This window comes from Eriocheir sinensis, chromosome 21, assembly GCF_024679095.1.
Source record: "Eriocheir sinensis breed Jianghai 21 chromosome 21, ASM2467909v1, whole genome shotgun sequence".
Taxonomy (NCBI): Eukaryota; Metazoa; Arthropoda; class Malacostraca; order Decapoda; family Varunidae; genus Eriocheir; species Eriocheir sinensis.
The window spans coordinates 12,541,692-12,561,593 of record NC_066529.1 but is presented as its reverse complement, the minus strand read 5'-3'; the positions used below and the strand labels follow the sequence as shown (position 1 = coordinate 12,561,593).

The following is a 19,902-nucleotide window of genomic DNA, read 5'->3' as shown; positions in this document are numbered from 1 at the left end:
TGGAACTTGTAATAATTACACTCCAATACAATAAGTGACACGTTATAATAATGCAGTTATTTTATATATTTGTAAACAAGAGAAAGGGGGCTCCCGTGGTCCCGTGGTAGAGTCTCGGCCTTGCGCTTCGGCGGGTTGCTGGGGCGTGGGTTCGAGACCTATCCCGTGCCATGGGGGTGGAAAGGTGGGCTCTTTCCGACACCCTCAGCCCCGTTGTTGGGCCTCCTCCTTGAAAGAATTGGGTATCTCTACCAGCCGTCTTGGGGGTTGCGCGGCATGCACCGCCTTCCTCCATTGGGGTATATCCCCAACGAAATACAAAAAAAAAATAAAAAATAAAAAAAATGCTGTACAAAAGCCTACCTCATCAAAAATCGTTCTCACATGAAAGCCCTGCGAAATCAATCAGAAATCGTCTTTTTAAAAATTTCTATTTACATTACAATATTTGCTGAATACCTGCCGTGGGTGTATCAGTGTCGCCTTCGGCAAAATTTATCAAAAACATTAGGGCATCTGGCATCTCAACAACCCCCCCCTCCCCTCAACACTATAAAAATAGGAAGGCCAGGTGTTTGTGTTCATGAGGTTACTAGCTTCCGCTTCCAGCACATTATACTCCGCCCTCAAGTGACTGCTGGTTGTTGTGTGAGATGAACCAAGATCTTGGGTGGACGTCTGCCGCTACTAGGAACGTGGGCAGGTCGAAGGTGATGACGTTTAAGGCCAGGAGTTGTGGGTGGAGCAAAACACTTGGAGCGGAAGCCGGTGTTGCATACGGAGATCAAACAATGGAGGCTACGCTTTCTATCGGGATACTGGCGCCCTAATGTTTTTGATAAATTTCGCTGAAGGCGACACTGATACACCCTAAGCAGAAACTCAGCAAATATTGTAATGTAAATATAATTTTTAAAAAGCCTATTTCTGCTTGATTTCGCAGGGCTTCCATGCAAGAACGATTTTTTTGAGGATAAGCTTTCAGCCAGATAAAAAGTTTTGGTATGCAAGTGATGCAACTTTAGTATACATTGTTATGTTTTTTTGCATTACTATGCATATACCTAGAGGATCGATGATTAAATTGTTACTAGGTGTATGTGCATGCAAATTTATTTGTGTTCTCTGCCGCTAACACCTCCTTGGTGCAGTGGTTAATGTCCCTGAATCTGCAGGCCTGAGTTTAAATCCTGGCCTTGGCGCAGTCTGCATGGAACCCACCCTGATATTCATCCTTCCTTTCAGGATGGTCAATAAATGGGTACCTCGGGAAACTTCGGGAAGGTAAACTGTGGTAACCCAGGATGTTACACTGGCCCCATTTCAAGTTGAGAGCTCTTTTCCACCACCTGCTCTAAGGGTGCGGCCACACTGCACGCGGTTTGCTGGGAGGGTAGAGGGTAGCGGGACGCCTAGCGGGTCAGAGGCAAGAACAAACATATGTTATCTATTACGAGTGGCCATATAGGACACGGGTAGCGGGTTCCCTCCAAGCTTACCCTCTACCCGCGTCCTGTATGGCCACTCCTATTAGATAACGTGTTTGTTCTTGCCTCTGACCCGATAGGCGTCCCGCTACCCTCTACCCTCCCAGCAAACCGCGTGCAGTGTTGCCGCACCCTAAGGGCCAACGGGATGAAGATGAGCACCGCGGCCACGCGCAGCTATAGCGTATGCTCCCAACTCTACTTTTATCTTTACTCTGACACTACTTGCTCTCTAGTTTGGAAACCAAAATCCATCATCCAGAGGTTTCTTGCATGAAAGTTATTTTATTTTTTTTAGAAAATGCATTGAGGTGTTAGGTCTCACTGGCGCTGGACACAAGGATTCTCTCAGGCTGTGATTGACTCACTCGGTGTGAGTGACAACACACCCATCCATGGTTCATTGCACTGAGTTGGCAGCATTAGCTATGCATGTCACGTTCTCATGCCTATTTTGTTTTCTTGATGTATTTTATAACTTAGTCATTAATGCTTTTGTTCTCTTACCACCATATCCTTTACATTATTATCTTATCGCAGCCAAAGACACTACACCAGTTTTACATGAGAGTTGTCGATCACATATGTCTTGTCCCTGGAAATATAATGGAAGTAAGGCGATCGCACACAATCAACAAGCTTGTACCGTCTGTTGTGACCAATTGGGTGTGTGATGTGCCCGTGACCCAACAAGGCTCCAGTGAAGCTGTAGGTGCCATAACTGGTGATGTGGTGGTCTCCAAGGCTGATTGTAGCCATGTCTACGGTCGCTGTTGCTCCATCTGGTAAACAGATACAGGCACTTGCAGTTACTGTGTACACACACACACACACACACACACACACACACACACACACACACACACACACACACACGAAGCTCTGTAATACAGTGGTTAGTGCGCTTGCCTCACAACTGAGAGGTCACAGGTGCCATACCCAGGCAGAGTGAAGACAGATGGGCAGCCTCCTTTAATCTGTCTCCCTGTCCACCCAGCAGTGAATGGGTACTGGGTGTCAGTCACGGGTTGTGTCCTGCCTCTCAGGTGAATGTGGGTGAAAGGTTTCAGCCATTCAGAGATCCGTCACTTCTGAGGCCCAAGCTCAGTTTGGAGGGAAATGATTGATGATTACGAGTCTTTGCATGGTCAAACTTAAGGTGAATGACACACACACACACACACACACACACACACACACACACACACACACACACACACACACACACACACATGGAATAAAGAAGAATGAGACCATGATTAAAGATACCATTCAGAGTTTGAGTAAATTACTCAAAACTTGAGTAAACTACTGAAAGCAAACAAGAGTCATTAGTTGGAGACTTCAACTGTAAGGAGGTAAATTGGGAAATATTTGAAACTGGAAGTAGTGAAACGGCATGGGGGGAAAGATTTTAAGATTGACTGTGGAGAATTTGATGATGCAGTGGGTGACGGAAAACACAAGATACAGAAATGACGATGAACCGGCGAGACTGGACCTGGTGCTAACAAAGGGAATGCACTTGGTAAATGAATTGAGGTATGGGTGCCGCCCGGGAAAGAATGATCACGTGATAATAGAGATGGAAACAGAGGAAGAAGGCACTGAGGGGGACGAAGCACTTAAAAGAAACAGGCAAAATTATAGGAAGGCGGACACGGAAAACCTTAAGAAATACTATGGTGAGCTAGACTGGGAAAAGTTGAGGAGAAAAAGCAAGGTGCGGTAAAAGTATGATATTTTTATGGAGGAGTATGAAACAGGAGTTATGAAATATGTACCATTATATAAACCCAAAGAAAAAGGAAAAAAGGAATGGTTTAATGCAAGATGTGCAGTTGCAAAGGAAAAAAAAGAGACTAAGCGTGGAAGAGATTGAAAAGAAATAAGAATCAAAGGAATTAAGAAGATTTTAAGATAGCAAGAAATGAATACGTGAACATAAGGAGAGAAGAAGAGAAAGGATATTGTCGAAAAGTGCAAGGAAGAACCTAAGCTATTTTATAGATTCATAAATGAAAAAATCAAACCAAAGGAAATAATAGAAAGACTGAAAGATGGAAATAAGATAATTGAAGATCCTACAAGACATGACTGAGCTGCTAAACAAGAGCTTCCAGCAAGTTTTTACAAAATCACAATTCAATGAACCACAAGATGACAAAATAAATGTTTACATGGAGGAAGTCATAGTAACTAAAGAGGAGATATATAAAATAATGAAGGAACTGAAAGAGGAAAACAGTAGGACCGGATGGACTCTCAGGTTTTATATTGAAAGAATGCAGAAATCAGCTGATTGGACCAATATATGATATAAAATGCTCAATAGCAACTGGTAAACTACCAAAGGAATGGCGGAGGGCTGAGGTGGTCCTTATATATAAAAGAGGAAAAAAGGAAGAACCGCTGAACTACAGACCAGTATCATTAACCAGTGTAGTTTGTAAAATACGCGAGAAAGTGATAAATAAACAGTGGACGAAATTTCTAGCAGAACATAATTTAATTACAGAATAATAGTATGGCTCAAGAGTGACAGGAGAGGGACGGATGGGTAGATTGCGTATACTTTGACCTGAAGAAGACTTTTGGTAAAGTTCCACACACAAGATTACTATGGAAGCTGGAAAATAAAGGAGGTTTGAAAGGGAAAATGAAGAACTGGATGGAAAGTTACTTAAGGGAAGAGATGAGAACAGTGGTAAAGGACATGGAATCGGAATGGAGAATTGTAGATAGCGGAGTGCCTCAAGGATCGGTATTGGCACCAGTACTTTTCCTGGTATATATAAATGATATGCCAGAGAAAGTAAGCAGTTATATGAGCCTGTTTGCAGACGATGTAAAACTGCTGAGACATAATTATAAGAAACAGTAAAGACTGAAATTCTGCAATTCTGCAAGAAGATCTGAATAAGATTTGGGACTGGAGTATGAAATGGGAGATGGAGTTCAATGTGAAATGTCATGTAATGGAAATGGGAAAGAGTGAAGGGAGACCAAAATGGACATATAGAATGGGAGATGGAGAAATATTAAAAAAAAAGTTCAAGAAGAGAGAGATCTGGGAGTGACAATACAGGATAATCAACAGCCTGAGAGTCATGTTAATAGGAAATTCGGTGATACGTATAGAATGGTAAGAAATATAGGATTAGCATTCCACTACATGGATAAGGATATGATGAAAAAGATAATAACCACTATGATTAGACCAAAAATGAAATATGCGGAAACGGTGTGATCTCCCCATAAGAAGAAACACATAAAAAAATAGAAAGAATACAAAGGATGGCAACGAAAATGGTTCCAGAACTGGAGGGATTGTCATATGATGAAAGGTTAAAGGAAATGGACCTGCCAACACTGGAACAAAGAAGAGAAAGGGGAGGCCTAATATAAATTCATAAACTATTGATTAATATGGAGGAAGTAGGCATTGAGGAGTTACTACTAAGAGAAGGAAGAAACGTCAGCAACACAGGAGGGCACAGTAAAAAGTTGAGGAAAGGAAGATGCCTGAGAGACAAAGAAATATAGCTTCCCGCAAAGAAACATAGAGGTTTGGAACAGACTAAGTGAGGATGTAGTATCGGCGAAGAGTGTGCACAACTTTAAGGAAAAGCTGGACAAATACAGATATGGAGACGGAACCACAAGAGCGTAAAACTACAACTCGGTAAATACACACACTGAAAATTATAATCATCAATCTCCAAGGTAACTGAAGATTTCACAACTAAACTTTATGAAACCATGCATCAGTACATCTGAAATGAGTGAATAGGTTACGGTTGGAAAGTTCCTTGACATGGATAAGAAAAACTGAAGCTTTGTACTATTTTAAGGGGTCTTTAAGGGAGGCAAAGAGAACATTTATCAGGCTTTATATAGTCCAGGGAGGGGATGTATGTTCTGAATTTCAGGTAATGGTGATGGCATTGAGGATAGCTTAGTATATTAACTTAACTAATTACCCGAGTTACTCACCCATGACCACCACGTCCTGTGTTGCCAGGTTCATTCTACACCACGCCAGGTCGTCACTCAGCACAAGGAACATGGGCCCATTCAATCTGTCAGTGGCAAATTATTGACAATATTTATACTTTTCATAAAATAAAAAAAATGATCTGCTTTTAATATACGTATGTATACGACTTTTTTTCTATTTCTATTCGGTTTACATTCATATAGATGTTTTCTGCTAACGTGCAAACATCTCGGAAAACTATAGAGAAGAATGTAAAACACAAAACAAGTGTAAAAATAGTTATGAAATGTCTGGGAACTCAGGAGGACGAAGTGTGGGCACAAGGTGAGAGAGGGGGGGGGGGGGGGGGGGCTTGTTAGGGGTTTGTGTATATTCATCTGCAATTTTTTTAGTGTCCAAAGGGTAGTCTAGGGGCACGAAGTCACCCCGTAGGTAAGAGCCAATGGGGTACGAAGTGTTCTTTCATTTATCGTAAATTACCCGTGTTTTTTTCTGGAACTTGTAACAATTGGGTCCTTCACTGAACACCTGCCATCTGGTGGCCCTGGTGGAACTATCGAAAACTAATATGCATGCGGCGTACGTTCAAATAATTTTTCTTACTATTTTTTGCTATTATTTAGAAATCATGTTTTTCTCATAGCTACGGTATAGAGACACTTGACTTTGAGAAACGATATATATATATATATATATATATATATATATATATATATATATATATATATATATATATATATATATATATATATATATATATATATATATATATATATATATATATATATATATATATATATATATATATATATATATATATATATATATATATATATATATATATATATATATATATATATATATATATATATATATATACAAGGCATCGTCCCTTTGGATTGGAAAAAGGCTAACGTGACACCGATTTTTAAGAAAGGAGACAAAAAAATACCAGGTAACTACCGACCCATTAGTCTAACTTCAATTGTAGGTAAGCTACTCGAGAGCATAATTAGAGACAAAATTGTGAGTTACCTCGAAAGCCACTCATTAATTGTGGATTCGCAACATGGCTTCCGTAACAAAAGATCTTGCCTGTCAAACCTACTGACCTTTTATAACGACCTCTTCTCAGTTTATGACGTAACCAAATCATTGGATGTAGTCTATCTTGATTTCCAGAAAGCGTTTGATAAAGTCCCACATCATAAATTACTTTATAAATTAAAGCAAATAGGCATTGACGGCCAAGTAAACCAATGGATCACGAATTGGTTGAGCAACAGACAACAAAGAGTTGTGATTGACGGATTTAACTCAGAGTGGGCGCCGGTCACTAGTGGCGTCCCTCAGGGCTCGGTTCTTGGCCCAGTGCTCTTCATAATTTACATCAACGATGTGGATGTTGGACTCAATAATCGCATTAGTAAATTTGCAGACGACACAAAGATTGGTAACTCGGTTCTCACTGACGAAGACAGGCAAAGCCTCCAAGAGGATTTGCACAAAATTTCAGCTTGGTCGGATAAATGGGAGATGCCCTTTAACGTAGACAAGTGTCAGGTCCTTCAAGTTGGAACAAAAAATAAAAAGTTCGATTACGAAATGCGCGGCGTTAAACTCACAAGCGTTCAATGCGTTAAGGACCTGGGTGTCAAAATCGCGTCAAACCTCAAATTCTCACATCAATGCATCGATGCAGCAAATAAAGCGAACAGAATGTTGGGCTTCATTAAAAGAAACTTTTTATTCAAGAATAAAGATGTAATACTTCCGCTCTACAATAGTTTAGTCAGACCCCACTTGGAATATGCGGTACAGTTTTGGTCTCCCCACCATACAAAGGACATTGCTAAACTAGAAGGTGTTCAGCGTCGAGCAACAAAAATTATCCCTTCCTTGCGCAACAAATCCTACGAAGAAAGGCTTTCCACCCTTAAGATGTTCTCTCTTGAGAAACGTCGCCTCCGAGGAAAACTGATCGAATGTTTTAAAATACTTAATGGTTTCACGAATGTAGACAGAACAAAATTGTTTATGATCGATGACACTTTGCGAACGAGGAACAATGGCATAAAACTCAAATGTAGACAAGTAAATTCAGACTGCACCAAATTTTTCTTCACCAACGTTGTAGTGCGAGAATGGAATAAACTCCCACCATCAGTGGTCCAGTGTAACACGATTGACTCCTTTAAAAACAAGCTCGACCGTCACTTCCTTGAACTTAATATTAACTAGAGTAGAAAAGCAACGTTTTGGAGTCATCTGATTAATGTAAAATCACTTAGGTTTAAGGACAGACCACTTAGTCTGGACCATGGGGTCTGTGTGGTCTGATTTTCTATGTAAATCTCTCTCTCTCTCTCTCTCTCTCTCTCTCTCTCTCTCTATATATATATATATATATATATCTCTCTCTTTTTTTTTTTTTTTTTTTCTCTCTCTCTCTCTCTCTCTCTCTCTCTCTCTATATATATATATATATATATATATATATATATATATATATATATATATATATATATATATATATATATATATATATATATATATATATATATATATATATATATATATATATATATATATATATATGTCTATCTATCTGTCTATCTATCTATCTATCTGTTTATCTATTTATCTCAATTTATCTATCTTTTCTGACTATCTTTATATTTTATCGTTATTTTATTTACCTTCATCATTATCATTCTCGTTATCATCATTGACGTCGTTGACGTACGCTTCCGGCAGATAGTATTATAATTATTTAATATTCCTAATTTAAATTATAATACATGCATCTTTAGCATCTTATAATATTACATTCACTATGTGGAACTTTAAAGGAAAAACATCGAGCATGTGACGATTGTTTATATGGTAAATATATATATATATATATATATATATATATATATATATATATATATATATATATATATATATATATATATATATATATATATATATCAAGCCATTTCGCAAAAGGACATCAAACAAAGGAGGCTGCGTTTTCTGTCAAGATGCCCGACGCCCGCATGTTTTTTGATAAATTTTGCATGGAATAGAGGCTGCGTTTTTTGTCGAGATGCCTGACGTCCTAAGGTTTATGATAGATTTCGCCGAAGGCGACACTGATACACCCTAAGCAGATACTCGCCAACTATTGTTTTGTAAACAGATCTTTTTTAAAAGCCCATTTCCCAGGACTTGCATATAAGAACGATTTTTGATGAGGATAGGCTTCTGCATGGCATTTATTTTTTCTCGTTTAAAATAAAACAACGAGAATGATCAGCTACATTTTTATTAACAGTGTAACTTATTGTACTGAAGTAGAGTGAGGTGGACATAACTCGTACACGGTCACGAGACGTACAAAGGCCGTCTTTCTGAAGCAAAACATCGAGGAAAGTCTCGCTTGCTACAGAAGAAAAAAAAAGGACACCAACAGCTGACGCAGCCATCTTGTGTCGCAAGCCTCACGCGTGAAAATGCTAGGCGAGTTTTTTTTTAATTTTTGAGTTGTCTGATGAAATTTTCTTGCCTCATAGTATAGTGTATGTTGATTGTGAATATGTCTTGACTTTGCTGGTGAAAGTTTCCATGGCTAATATGATCATACTGAAAAGATATTAGCATGGAAAGATATTGTTGTGCCGAGTTTTTGTGTTCGTGGGAATCCCGTAAAGAAACATGTGGGTAGTTCACAAGCCGTGCAGCAATTAAAAAAAATAAAACCTTCCTATGGAGAAAAAACATTCGCCTGAAAAGCTCAACAGATACTCATAGAGGAAGCCCATTTCCTGAGGAGTATTATTTACTCTTTGTTTTGCCTGTTAGGGCAAAAACAGATTTTTAATGAATATTTTCCCACTAGTAGTACGGGTTGTGTCCACCTCACCCTGTAATTGTTACAAGTCCCAGAGAAACACAGGTAATTTGCGATAAATGAAAGAGCATTTCAAGCTTTTGGGGGGCACAATGACCTATACGCTGGCGATACCTTACAAGTCTGAATATACCCCACCCTCGGGTTTTTTGCTGCCACGAAATGCTATACGCGGCCCGCGGTCGCGCAGGTTCCAACACATTTTATGGCTATTTTCACAGTTGTTTCAACCTCTACACTATGGCTACGGTTATTTCTATGGTTTTCCGGGAGGTTTAAAGGTTAGTAGAATACATTACATATAGGACAACAGAAGAGCACTGGTTAGGTAGGAAACGAGACCCGATGATAAAGAGAACGACGCCACAGCTCTCCCGTGTGGGTGTGTGGGAAACCACTTATGATTACCATCGAAAAAAAAAAAAGTTCAATGCATGTATTGAATATTCCCTCACGTCTCACCTTTTCTTGTAGAAGTCAAAAGCTCTTTTGAAGTAAACTTCGTCCAACTGCGTCAAGTTAAATTTCCCTCTGATGTAGCCAGTGTAGTCCGATCGCCGAACATGCACAGTGACGATAGGAAAGTCCCTTCGGTAATACGTAGCGTTATATGGTTTGATGGCCTTGTCAATGTTTCCAATAGCCTTGGAGATTACCTCGTCTTTGAACCTGAGAATGGAACGCAGCAGGTCCCGATGGTCCATGAGGAGGGCACGAGGTCCAGGGTTGTTGAACACGTAGTAGGACTGGTTGAGCAGCGGCGTCGTTATTAAGTTTTTGTTTGTGGTTCCGAGCCTGGCTTCCTTTGCTGCCGTGTAAAGCTTCATGTACATAGCGTCGTACCTGAGATTAGTAGTGTTACTTGGGAAACAACCGGCTTCGTGTGCTGGCAAGGAGATGTCCTTCATTACGCCTCGTAAATTGCTCTGCATGTATTTTGTAATGGCGACCTGAAAGCATCAGACATAGATTTATTGACTGGATTTTAAAATGGCTGATAGCATGAGGTGTGTGTATAGTCGGTGGTGATACCCGGTAAGGATAAATATACCCCAATTGCCCTGGGCTGGGATAGATCATGGGCCCGCGAATTCGTAGCAAGGCCGTGCTAACCACAACACGATGGAGTAACCTCAACATTAGATTCGTAGCTGGCACTCTGATAACCTTTCCCAATGCACCTGTCATGAACGCCTCAGCTTAAACGTTCACATGTGGCACTACTGACCCTGACGCCGTAAAGGTGTCGCAGGAGGTAGAGGCTGGCGTACTGGCACAACTTGTTCCCCAGACGCCCGCCGTGGTTCATCAGCACGTAGGGTTGATCACAATCTGCAATACACAGTTTTGCGCATTATATATATATATATATATATATATATATATATATATATATATATATATATATATATATATATATATATATATATATATATATATATATATATATATATATATATATATATATATATATATATATATATATATATATATATATATATATATATATATATATATATATATATATATATATATATATATATATATATATATATATATATATATATATATATATATATATATATATATATATATATATATATATATAGAGAGAGAGAGAGAGAGAGAGAGAGAGAGAGAGAGAGAGAGAGAGAGAGAGAGAGAGAGAGAGAGAGAGAGAGAGAGAGAGAGAGAGAGAGAGAGAGAGAGAGAGAGAGAGAGAGATTTATATATATATATATATATATATATATATATATATATATAGATATATATATATATATATATATATATATATATATATATCAATGGGGGCATACGCCGGGGAGCGCGTCGCCTCGCCCACCCTACGACGCCAAGCCCGGGGTCCCTCCGGATGAGTCTCCATGCAGGCCCCCTTCCCAACCCGAGTACCTCCCGGCAGGATCTATCGACTTGCTCAAGCCACGAACTCCGTGGGCGTCCCTTGGCCTCCTCCACTCAGGATTGTTTACAGAGACAACCTGATGAGCAGGATCAGCTTCGGAAAACGTGCTACGTGCCCGTATAGCCGGTGTTGGCGTTGACGGACTAATATATATATATATATATATATATATATATATATATATATATATATATATATATATATATATATATATATATATATATATATATATACACAGCAGAGGAGACAGCTCGAGAGCAAAAAAAAAATAATGAAAAAAAAAGACCGCTGCTCGCTGCTTCTATAAAAGAGTTCAGAGGAGTAGCCGAAAGATAGGTCATTTTCGGGAGGAGAGGTGTCCTGATACCCTCCTCTAGAAAGAGTTCAAGTCGTAGTCGGAATATAGGCACCTTGCCTTGGGCAACACTAATCCCGCGGTGTCAGCAGTTTAACCGGTAATTGGCGCCCCTCAGAGGCTCAGCGCCTCAGGGATCAGGGGCTAGTTCACCTCGGCTCTGTATCGTGTACACACGTACTTGCTCGTTCTCTGTAACTTTCCACAGAATATACTTACTTTAGTTTATTCATTGTTTGTTTATCCCATGATTACAAGCGTCGACAATTACCTGAACAACATTGCGCAGTGAGTAGGATTCTGTGGAAAGAGAAATAGTGAAAGTCAGTGTACAAGCCGGTTGGCGTAACGGCCAGCCCTGCCCGCATTCCGTTTGTGACCTTGCTGACCTGTGCCGGCGAGTGAGGCCCAGGGCCACACCCGCCGCCCGTGAACTCCGCTTAATGCTGTGTGGTTATTTACGATTTGCATGCGATCCGAGCTGTCGAGGCGCCGCCCCTGTATATCGTTGAAATAACGCAGTATTAAGCGTATATATGGGCAAACGCGGTGCTCGGAAAAACAGAAGTGACGTCACCGCCACCTCGCCCGCCACCCCGGCTGCCTCGTCCCTGATGGATGAGTCACCGGAGCCCGCGCCGCAAGAGGTCGGGGAGGGAGCACCCACGCTTTCCTCCCCTTCCTCCGCTTGCACCTCGCAAGGGATTGACATGTCGTGCTTTCTATAATGGATGCGGGAGGACGCGGCACAACGCCGCGAGGAAGAGCGGGTACGTCGGGAAGACGAACGGCTTCGTCTCGAGGAGGACGCAAGGCGCTTCGAGGCACTGTTTGTGAGCGCCTCACAGCAGCGCGTCTTTCCTCCTCCGGGCCCACACTCAACCGAGCAGGACACCACTGCATCAGAACAGCGGGCCCCCATCAAGGCCTCCGTCGCCCCTCATCCGCCTCTCGCTCATGACGGGGACGTTCCGACAATTCCGGCAATGGAGGCGCCGGTGGAATGATTACGTCACCGTGCATCGCCAGTCGAGCACGCCCCAAAACATGCAGCGTACAGAGCTGAGGATGTGCTTTTCCACGAAGACACTGATTGATCTGGAGAACTCCGTCGACTCGATCCCCGCACACGGTGGAAGAGGTGCTTGACCTCCTGCAGGAGCACGTGAAAGGCCAGAATATCGAGGCGATCCGTCGCCGTGCCTTCTCCACCTGTAAACAAGCCGAGGGTGAGAGCTTCAACGACTTATATGCACGTCTCATGAGTCTTTCGGAAGAGATTGAAGTGTGCTCAGGGGCAAGTTGCGAGAAAGTCTGGATGAAGCATGCCTTGTTAATTAATGGGAGTCCGCAACGGGAAGTTAGTGCGACAGCTTATCACCATGGACGCCTCCTGCACGCTTTGAGAGGCAGTGACGAAGTGTCTGTCGTATGAGGCCAACGATGTGACGACCTCTGAAATAGAGACCCGTCCACTGCCGTGAGAGGCGTCTTAAAGTACAAGAAGTGTAAGAATGCGGCCCACGCGGCGAAAGCTGGCGCCAGCACATCCACGCCTCCCTCCAGCACAGCTTGCAGCAGCTGTGCCACGCAGCACGGCTCCAAACTGTGCCCAGCCGCCGCGGCACCCTACCACGGTTGTGGCCGCGAGGGGCACAGGATACACACCGCTAAGTGTTCCGCCAAAGGGGTTCAATGCGGCGTGTGCCTTCGCGTGGGACACTACGACCGATTCTGCAGCCTCAACGAGCTCCCCCCCCCTCAAAAAAAAAAAAAGAAGAAGGGTCCTTCCCTTGGCGTGGTTCGGACACAGCCACCCGACACGGCCCCGCGCCACTCCGAGGTGCGTGTGGGCCCAGGCCGACTCTCTGTCGGCCTGGGTGTGGGCCCTGGATGCTACCTAGCCAGCAGCAGGAGCCCTTGTTGTGCGACGACAACCCCACCAGGCCCTTCGAGTCAGTGTCGGCCGACTTCTTCAACGCGGCTGGGAAACACTTATTATAGTCGTCATCGACTGTGGTTGTCACCTGCTGCTCCGATACGACGCCTGCCGCCACCATCCGCTACTTCCGGCGCCTCTTCTGTGGCCTGGGTGTCCCTGTGCGTCTGCAGGCGGACGGAGGCCCTCAGTTCACCAGTCGGGAGCTTTCGGATTTCCTGGAGCGTTGGGGGTCCCCTGCAACGTGTCAACGCCCAACTACCCACAGTCGAACGGACACGCCGAGGCTGCAGTAAAGGCAGAACACCTCATCCTGAAGGTGCCTCGTCCGGCAACGTCGATTGTGAGGCGTTCGACAAAGGCCTCCTGGAGTTGCATAACATACCGAACTCCAAGGGGTGCTCCCCAGCCCAGGTCCTGTACGGCCATCCTCTCCGTTCTTGTGTCCCTGCCCATGCCAAAGCTTTGGCGAAGGAGTGGCAGGCCAGGGCCGAGAGCTTCGACCGCCGTGCCGCTACCTGTGCACGAGATAACAAGGCCCGGTATAACGCCCATGCCCGCCCACTTCAACCGCTGAAGACAGGTGCTCTCGTGCGCATCCAGGACCCAATCACGCAGCGTTGGGATAAGGTGGGCACGGTAATGGGCGCCGGCCGGTCTAGGGCCTATCACGTCCGGATACCGAGCGGCCGCATCTTGTGGAGGAACCGCCGTTTCCTTCGGCTGGTTCCGCCCCCTGCAGTCGATATCCGGCCGTGAACGAGTCTCCTCCACGCCCAGACTCGCCACACCTCGCTGTGCCCCGTCGCTCGGAGCGGCTCCAAGCCGAGGCACCCGCTCAAGCCTAGGACTATGAGCGTGAAGCGGGGAGGGAGATGTGGGTAATGCTAGTTCGGAATATAGGCACCTTGCCTTGGGCAACACAAATCCCGCCGTGCCAGCAGCTTGACCGTGGCGCCCCTCAGAGGCTCAGCGCCTCAGGAGTTAGTTCACCCCGGCTTTGTATCGCGTACACACATACTCGCTCGTTCTCTGTCACTTTCCATAGAATATATGGACTTTAGTTTATTCAGTGTTTGTCTATCCCATGATTTCAAGCGTCGACAATTACCTGAACAACAGTATATAGGTAGGAGAAAATACAGATGAAGGAAGATTGTTCCAGAGTTTACCTGCGTGAGGGATGAAAGAGTGAAGATGCTGGTTAACTCGTGCGTAAGGAATTTGGACAGTAAAGGGATGAGCTTAAGTAGAAAGTTGTGTGCGGCGAGGCCGCGGGAGGGGGGGGTGCATGCAGCTAGCAAGGTCAGAAGAGCAGCCAGCGTGAAAATATCGATAGAAAGTAGAAAGAGAGGCAACATGGCGGCGGAATTTAAGAGGAAGAAGACTATCAGTAAGAGCAGGAGAGCTGATGAGACGGAGAGCCCGCTTTCACAGTCACGTTTGTTTGTGTTGATCGTTACCAATGAGCGGCGATCGCCGCTACCAACAAGAAATCCGCTTTCACAGTCGTCTTTCGCGGCGCTGTTTGTTTGCATCAGTACCAGAGATTGGAACCTCTGGTAACGGAGCTCTGGTAACCGCGGGGGCTCCCCAGTGGAGCTTACCAATGACATTAATTAATAAATAGTAAAAATTCTTGCTCTCAATTGGTTATATTATTTCTTTAAATGGATGTAAAAAAATATTACACAATACAGCAACACGTTGCAGGGCTTCAATGGTAATAAGAGAAAACAATCAGAAGACTTTGAATGACATGAACACACTTCACCTGCTGACCAGTAAACGTCCTGCTGAGAATTTCAGTTTGATTGATTGATTGTTTATTGTTGCAAAATGCACAATGAAGAAGGGAGGACTTTGATACATGTCACCATTATTCACTTGTTATGGCTTCTTGGTCAAACTCTCGTATTACTCTTGATAGCCTCATATGTATGTATATGCATAGGGCATATATATATATATATATATATATATATATATATATATATATATATATATATATATATATATATATATATATATATATATATATATATATATATATAACGAAATCATCCCTGTTATGTAATGAATAAATGTGACGCCTGCTAAATAAGTGTGAATAATGAACAAATGTATTGAATATACCGGTGAAGAGACTGTCTTGCTGACATCTGCTAAATAACAGAACTTTAATACTTGTCACCATTATTAAATAAATTTTCACCTATTATCCCTCGGAAATATTAGGCTATCAGCAGATTTGAGCGATGTATTACAGCGAGACACTCCACATTTTTTCATCATATCTATTCTTCACAGTTATTCTTTATATTTATTCTTCACGTTTACTCTTTGTACGTTTATTTTCCTCATTTATCCTTCATAATCCTGCGCTCAGCTGATGTAATGTTGACATTTCCCACCGCTCCGGCATACCAACACTGCCGAATCACGCGCCTTCGTCTTATCATGATCATTACCACGCTGGTAGTCGCCGATACCACGAGAACAGCAACTGTGAAAGCGGATCGAGGCGATGGTAACGGCTGCTACCAGGATGGTATGACCTTTGGTTAGGGTGCGTACCAGACGACTGTGAAAGCGGCCCTTAGACTACTCTGTCCAAGAGAGCTGTGTGAGTGGAGCCCCCCACACACACATGAGATGCATACTCCATACGAGGGCGGAGAAGGCCCCTGTATATGGATAGCAACTGTGCGGGGGAGAACAACTGACGGAGAACGCCCAACCTCGAGGATGCTGATTTAGTGAGAGAAGAGATGTGAAGTTTCCAGTTAAGATTTTGAGTTAAGGATAGACCGAGTATGTTTTGTGTTGAAGAAGGTGACAGCTGAGTGTTGTTGAAGAATAGGGGATAGGTGTTTGGAAGATTGTGTCGAGTTGATAGGTGGAGAAATTGGGTTTTTGAGGCATTGAAGGGCATAAGGTTCCTTTTACCGCAATCGGAAATGATAACAAGGTCTGAGGTTAAGCGTTCTGCAGCCTCCAGTCTGGAGGCTTGTAATTCCTGTTGAGCGGGTCTTCTGTTGAAAGAAGTTGAATAGTGCAGAGTGAAGTCGTCAGCGTATGAGAGGATAGAACAGTTTGTTATGGAAAGAAGATCATTGATGAATGACAGGAAGAGAGTGGGTGATAGGACAGAGCCCTGTAGAACACCACTGTTAATAGGTTTAAGGAAGAACAGCGATCGTCTACCACAGCAGAGACAGAACGGCCGGAAAGGAAACTGGAGTTAAGAAACAGAGAAAAGGATAGAATCCGAAAGAGGGCAGTTTAGAAAGCAAAGAGTTGTGCCAGTCTCTATCGAAAGCTTTTGATATGTCTAGCGCAACTGAGAAAGTTTCACCGAAACGGCTGAGAGGATGACCAAGAGTCAATTCAGAGAGCAAGAAGATCGCCAGTAGAACGCCCCTTGGGGAACCCATACTGGCGATCAGATAGAAGGTTAGAAGTGGAAAGGTGCTTTTGAATCTTCCGGTTAAGGATTAATTCAAAAGCTTTAGATAGACAGGAAAGTAAAGCTATAGGGCGGTAGTTTGAGGGATTGGAACGGTCACCCTTCTTAGGCACAGGCTGTATGAAGGCATACTTCCAGCAGGAAGGAAAGGTAGATGTTGATAGGCAGAGGCGAAAGAGTCTGACCAGGCAGGGTGTCAGCACGGAAGCACAGATCTTAAGGACACTAGGAGTCACTCCGTCATATCCGTTAGCCTTCTGAGAGTTGAGGCCAGAGAGGGATAGAAAATATCATTCTTAAGAATCTTAATCACAGGCATAAACGAGTCAGAGGGGGGATAAGTTGGAGGAATATGCTCAGAATCGTCCAGTGGGTTTTTTAGAGAAAGTTTGAGAAAATAGTTAAGCCTTAGAGATAGATGAGGCGGCGGTGCTGCCGTCAGGGAGAGGAGGGAAAGATGAAAAAGTGAAATTGGAGGAGATATTTTTGGTTAGGTGCCAGAAGTCTCGGGAAGAATTAGAAAAAGCAAGTTTTTGACATTTCTATGGATGAAAGAACTTTTGGTGAGTCGAAGAATAGATTTGGCACGCTTCCGGGCAGAAATGTAAAGATCATGGTTAGCGGGAGTGCGAAGGCTCTAGTACCTTGTGTGAGCTGCCTCTCTATCTTTGATAACACGAGAACAAGCGTGATTAAACCATGGCTTTTTAACATAAGGAGTAGAGAAAGTACGTAGAATGTGTGCCTCCATTCCAGAGACATTCACCTCCGTGATGCGCTGGGCACACACAGAGGGGTCTCTCTCCTGGAAGCAGTAATCATTCCACGGGAAATCGAAAAAGTACATCCTCGGGTCGTCCCACCGAGCGAAAGCAAAATGCCAGAAGCGTCGCCTCCTCGGTGGGTCCAGAGGCTGTACAGGAGCGATAGGACAGGATACAGAAATAAGGTTGTGATCGGAGGAGCCCAACGGAGAGAAGAGTTTGACAGAGTAAACAGAAGGGTTATGCTGGGATCACACATCTGCGATTTCGCTCTGCGACGGTTTGCAATTTTGAAAATGCACGAAATCGTGGAAGCATCGGCATTGTCTCTGGGCGTTTGCCTCTGTTTCAACTCACGGCAACACGGCGAGGGAGGGTCGCTCGCCTATACGCACACGAGGGCGACAGGCGAGGGGACGTCGAGGTGAATCGTGCGTGAATGCGCGCGACTGTACACAGAGGAGCCCAATTTTGAAAATAAAACCCATTGCGACGGTTCGCGATGGACGCAGGGCCTGGCGACTATGCGCGACCGCCCCTCGTCCAGCCGCTCGACGACGCTCGACGTCGCACGCATGGTCGAGAAAACGTCGAGGGCGCGTCGCTGTACGACCCATATAGGCAGGCAACACTTCGCGCTCTCTCTTCCATCCATCCCCCACACACCACACATTTTATATATATATATATATATATATATATATATATATATATATATATATATATATATATATATATATATTTATACATTTATACATTTATATATTAGGGCAGGCGGTGGCTGAACGGATAGCAAGACGGCCCCGCGTTCAGGAGGACGCGAGTTCAATCCCCGACCGGTGCCACCAAGCTGGGATTTTTCAGCCGCCACCGAGTGGCTTAAAACTACCCACATGCTGTCCAGAAGACCACCTATCAACCCGGACTCTAGATTCTAGGATTAAAGATGAGCTCCGGGAGGGCAGCATGAGCCAATGCAAGATGGCGCCACTATAAACACTCGCCTGCGCCAGAACGGGCTGGGCCGACTATCATGACCCACCGGGAAGAAGCCTTGGACCAACCATCAGGATCCACCGGGAAGAAGCCTACCGGCGCAATAGGCCAAGACGTAAAAAAAAAAAATATATATATATATATATATATATATATATATATATATATATATATATATATATATATATATATATATATATATAAATATATATATATGGGCGGTGGCCGAACTGGTAGCGTACTGGGCCCACATTCACCGCGTGATGGACGACGCGGGTTCGAATCCCCACGCTACCACTCGGATTTTTCAGTCACCGCCGAGTGGCTTAAAACTACCCACATGCTGTCCTGAAGACCACCCATCAACCCGGACTCTAGAGGAAGCCGTCCAAGCGAATCAAGAACGAGTTCCGGGGGACAGCATGAGCCAATGCAAGATGGCGCCACTATAAACACTCGCCTGCGCCAGAACGGGCTGGGCCGACCATCAGGCCCCACCTGGAAGAAGCCTTGGGCCGACCATCAGGCCCCACCAGGAAGATGCCTACCGGCGCAACAGGCAACGACGTAAAAAAAAAAAAATATATATATATATATATATATATATATATATATATATATATATATATATATATATATATATATATATATATATATATATATATATATATATATATATATATATATATATATATATATATATATATATATATATATATATATATATATATATACACACACACACACACACACACACACACACACACACTAACTAACTAACTAACCAGAAATTAATCTTGGCACCCTGCATATCCCGACGCTCTAACGCTAAGGTTATTATTTCGGCAGATCAACCTTATAGGTTTTCAATATGGTAAAATAATCCCCATTTGGCAACGCCAGTTGCTTGTGTCGACTCAAATTTGATAGTAGGTTCAGGGTTGCATTACCAGATTTAAAAACGAGTTTGGTAATGAATTACTGTGTTTATATATATATATATATATATATATAGAGAGAGAGAGAGAGAGGACAACACGCCTAACAGCGAGTTTATAATTATAATA

General features: G+C 43.2%; 1 protein-coding gene across 1 annotated transcript in view; it reads right to left on the bottom strand.

Moving 5' to 3' along the window:
- Positions 1-1,558: 1,558 nt before the first annotated feature.
- LOC127001698 (galactoside alpha-(1,2)-fucosyltransferase 1-like) overlaps positions 1,559-19,902 on the bottom strand; it is a 29,457-nt gene continuing 11,113 nt past the window's right edge. The window contains exons 3-6 of the mRNA XM_050866736.1: positions 10,614-10,717; positions 9,848-10,335; positions 5,484-5,569; positions 1,559-2,269 (exon numbers count right to left, since the gene is read on the bottom strand). Of these exons, the coding sequence (XP_050722693.1) occupies positions 2,037-2,269; positions 5,484-5,569; positions 9,848-10,335; positions 10,614-10,717 (911 nt within the window). The 3' untranslated portion in view covers positions 1,559-2,036. The remainder of the gene's footprint in view (positions 2,270-5,483; positions 5,570-9,847; positions 10,336-10,613; positions 10,718-19,902) is intronic.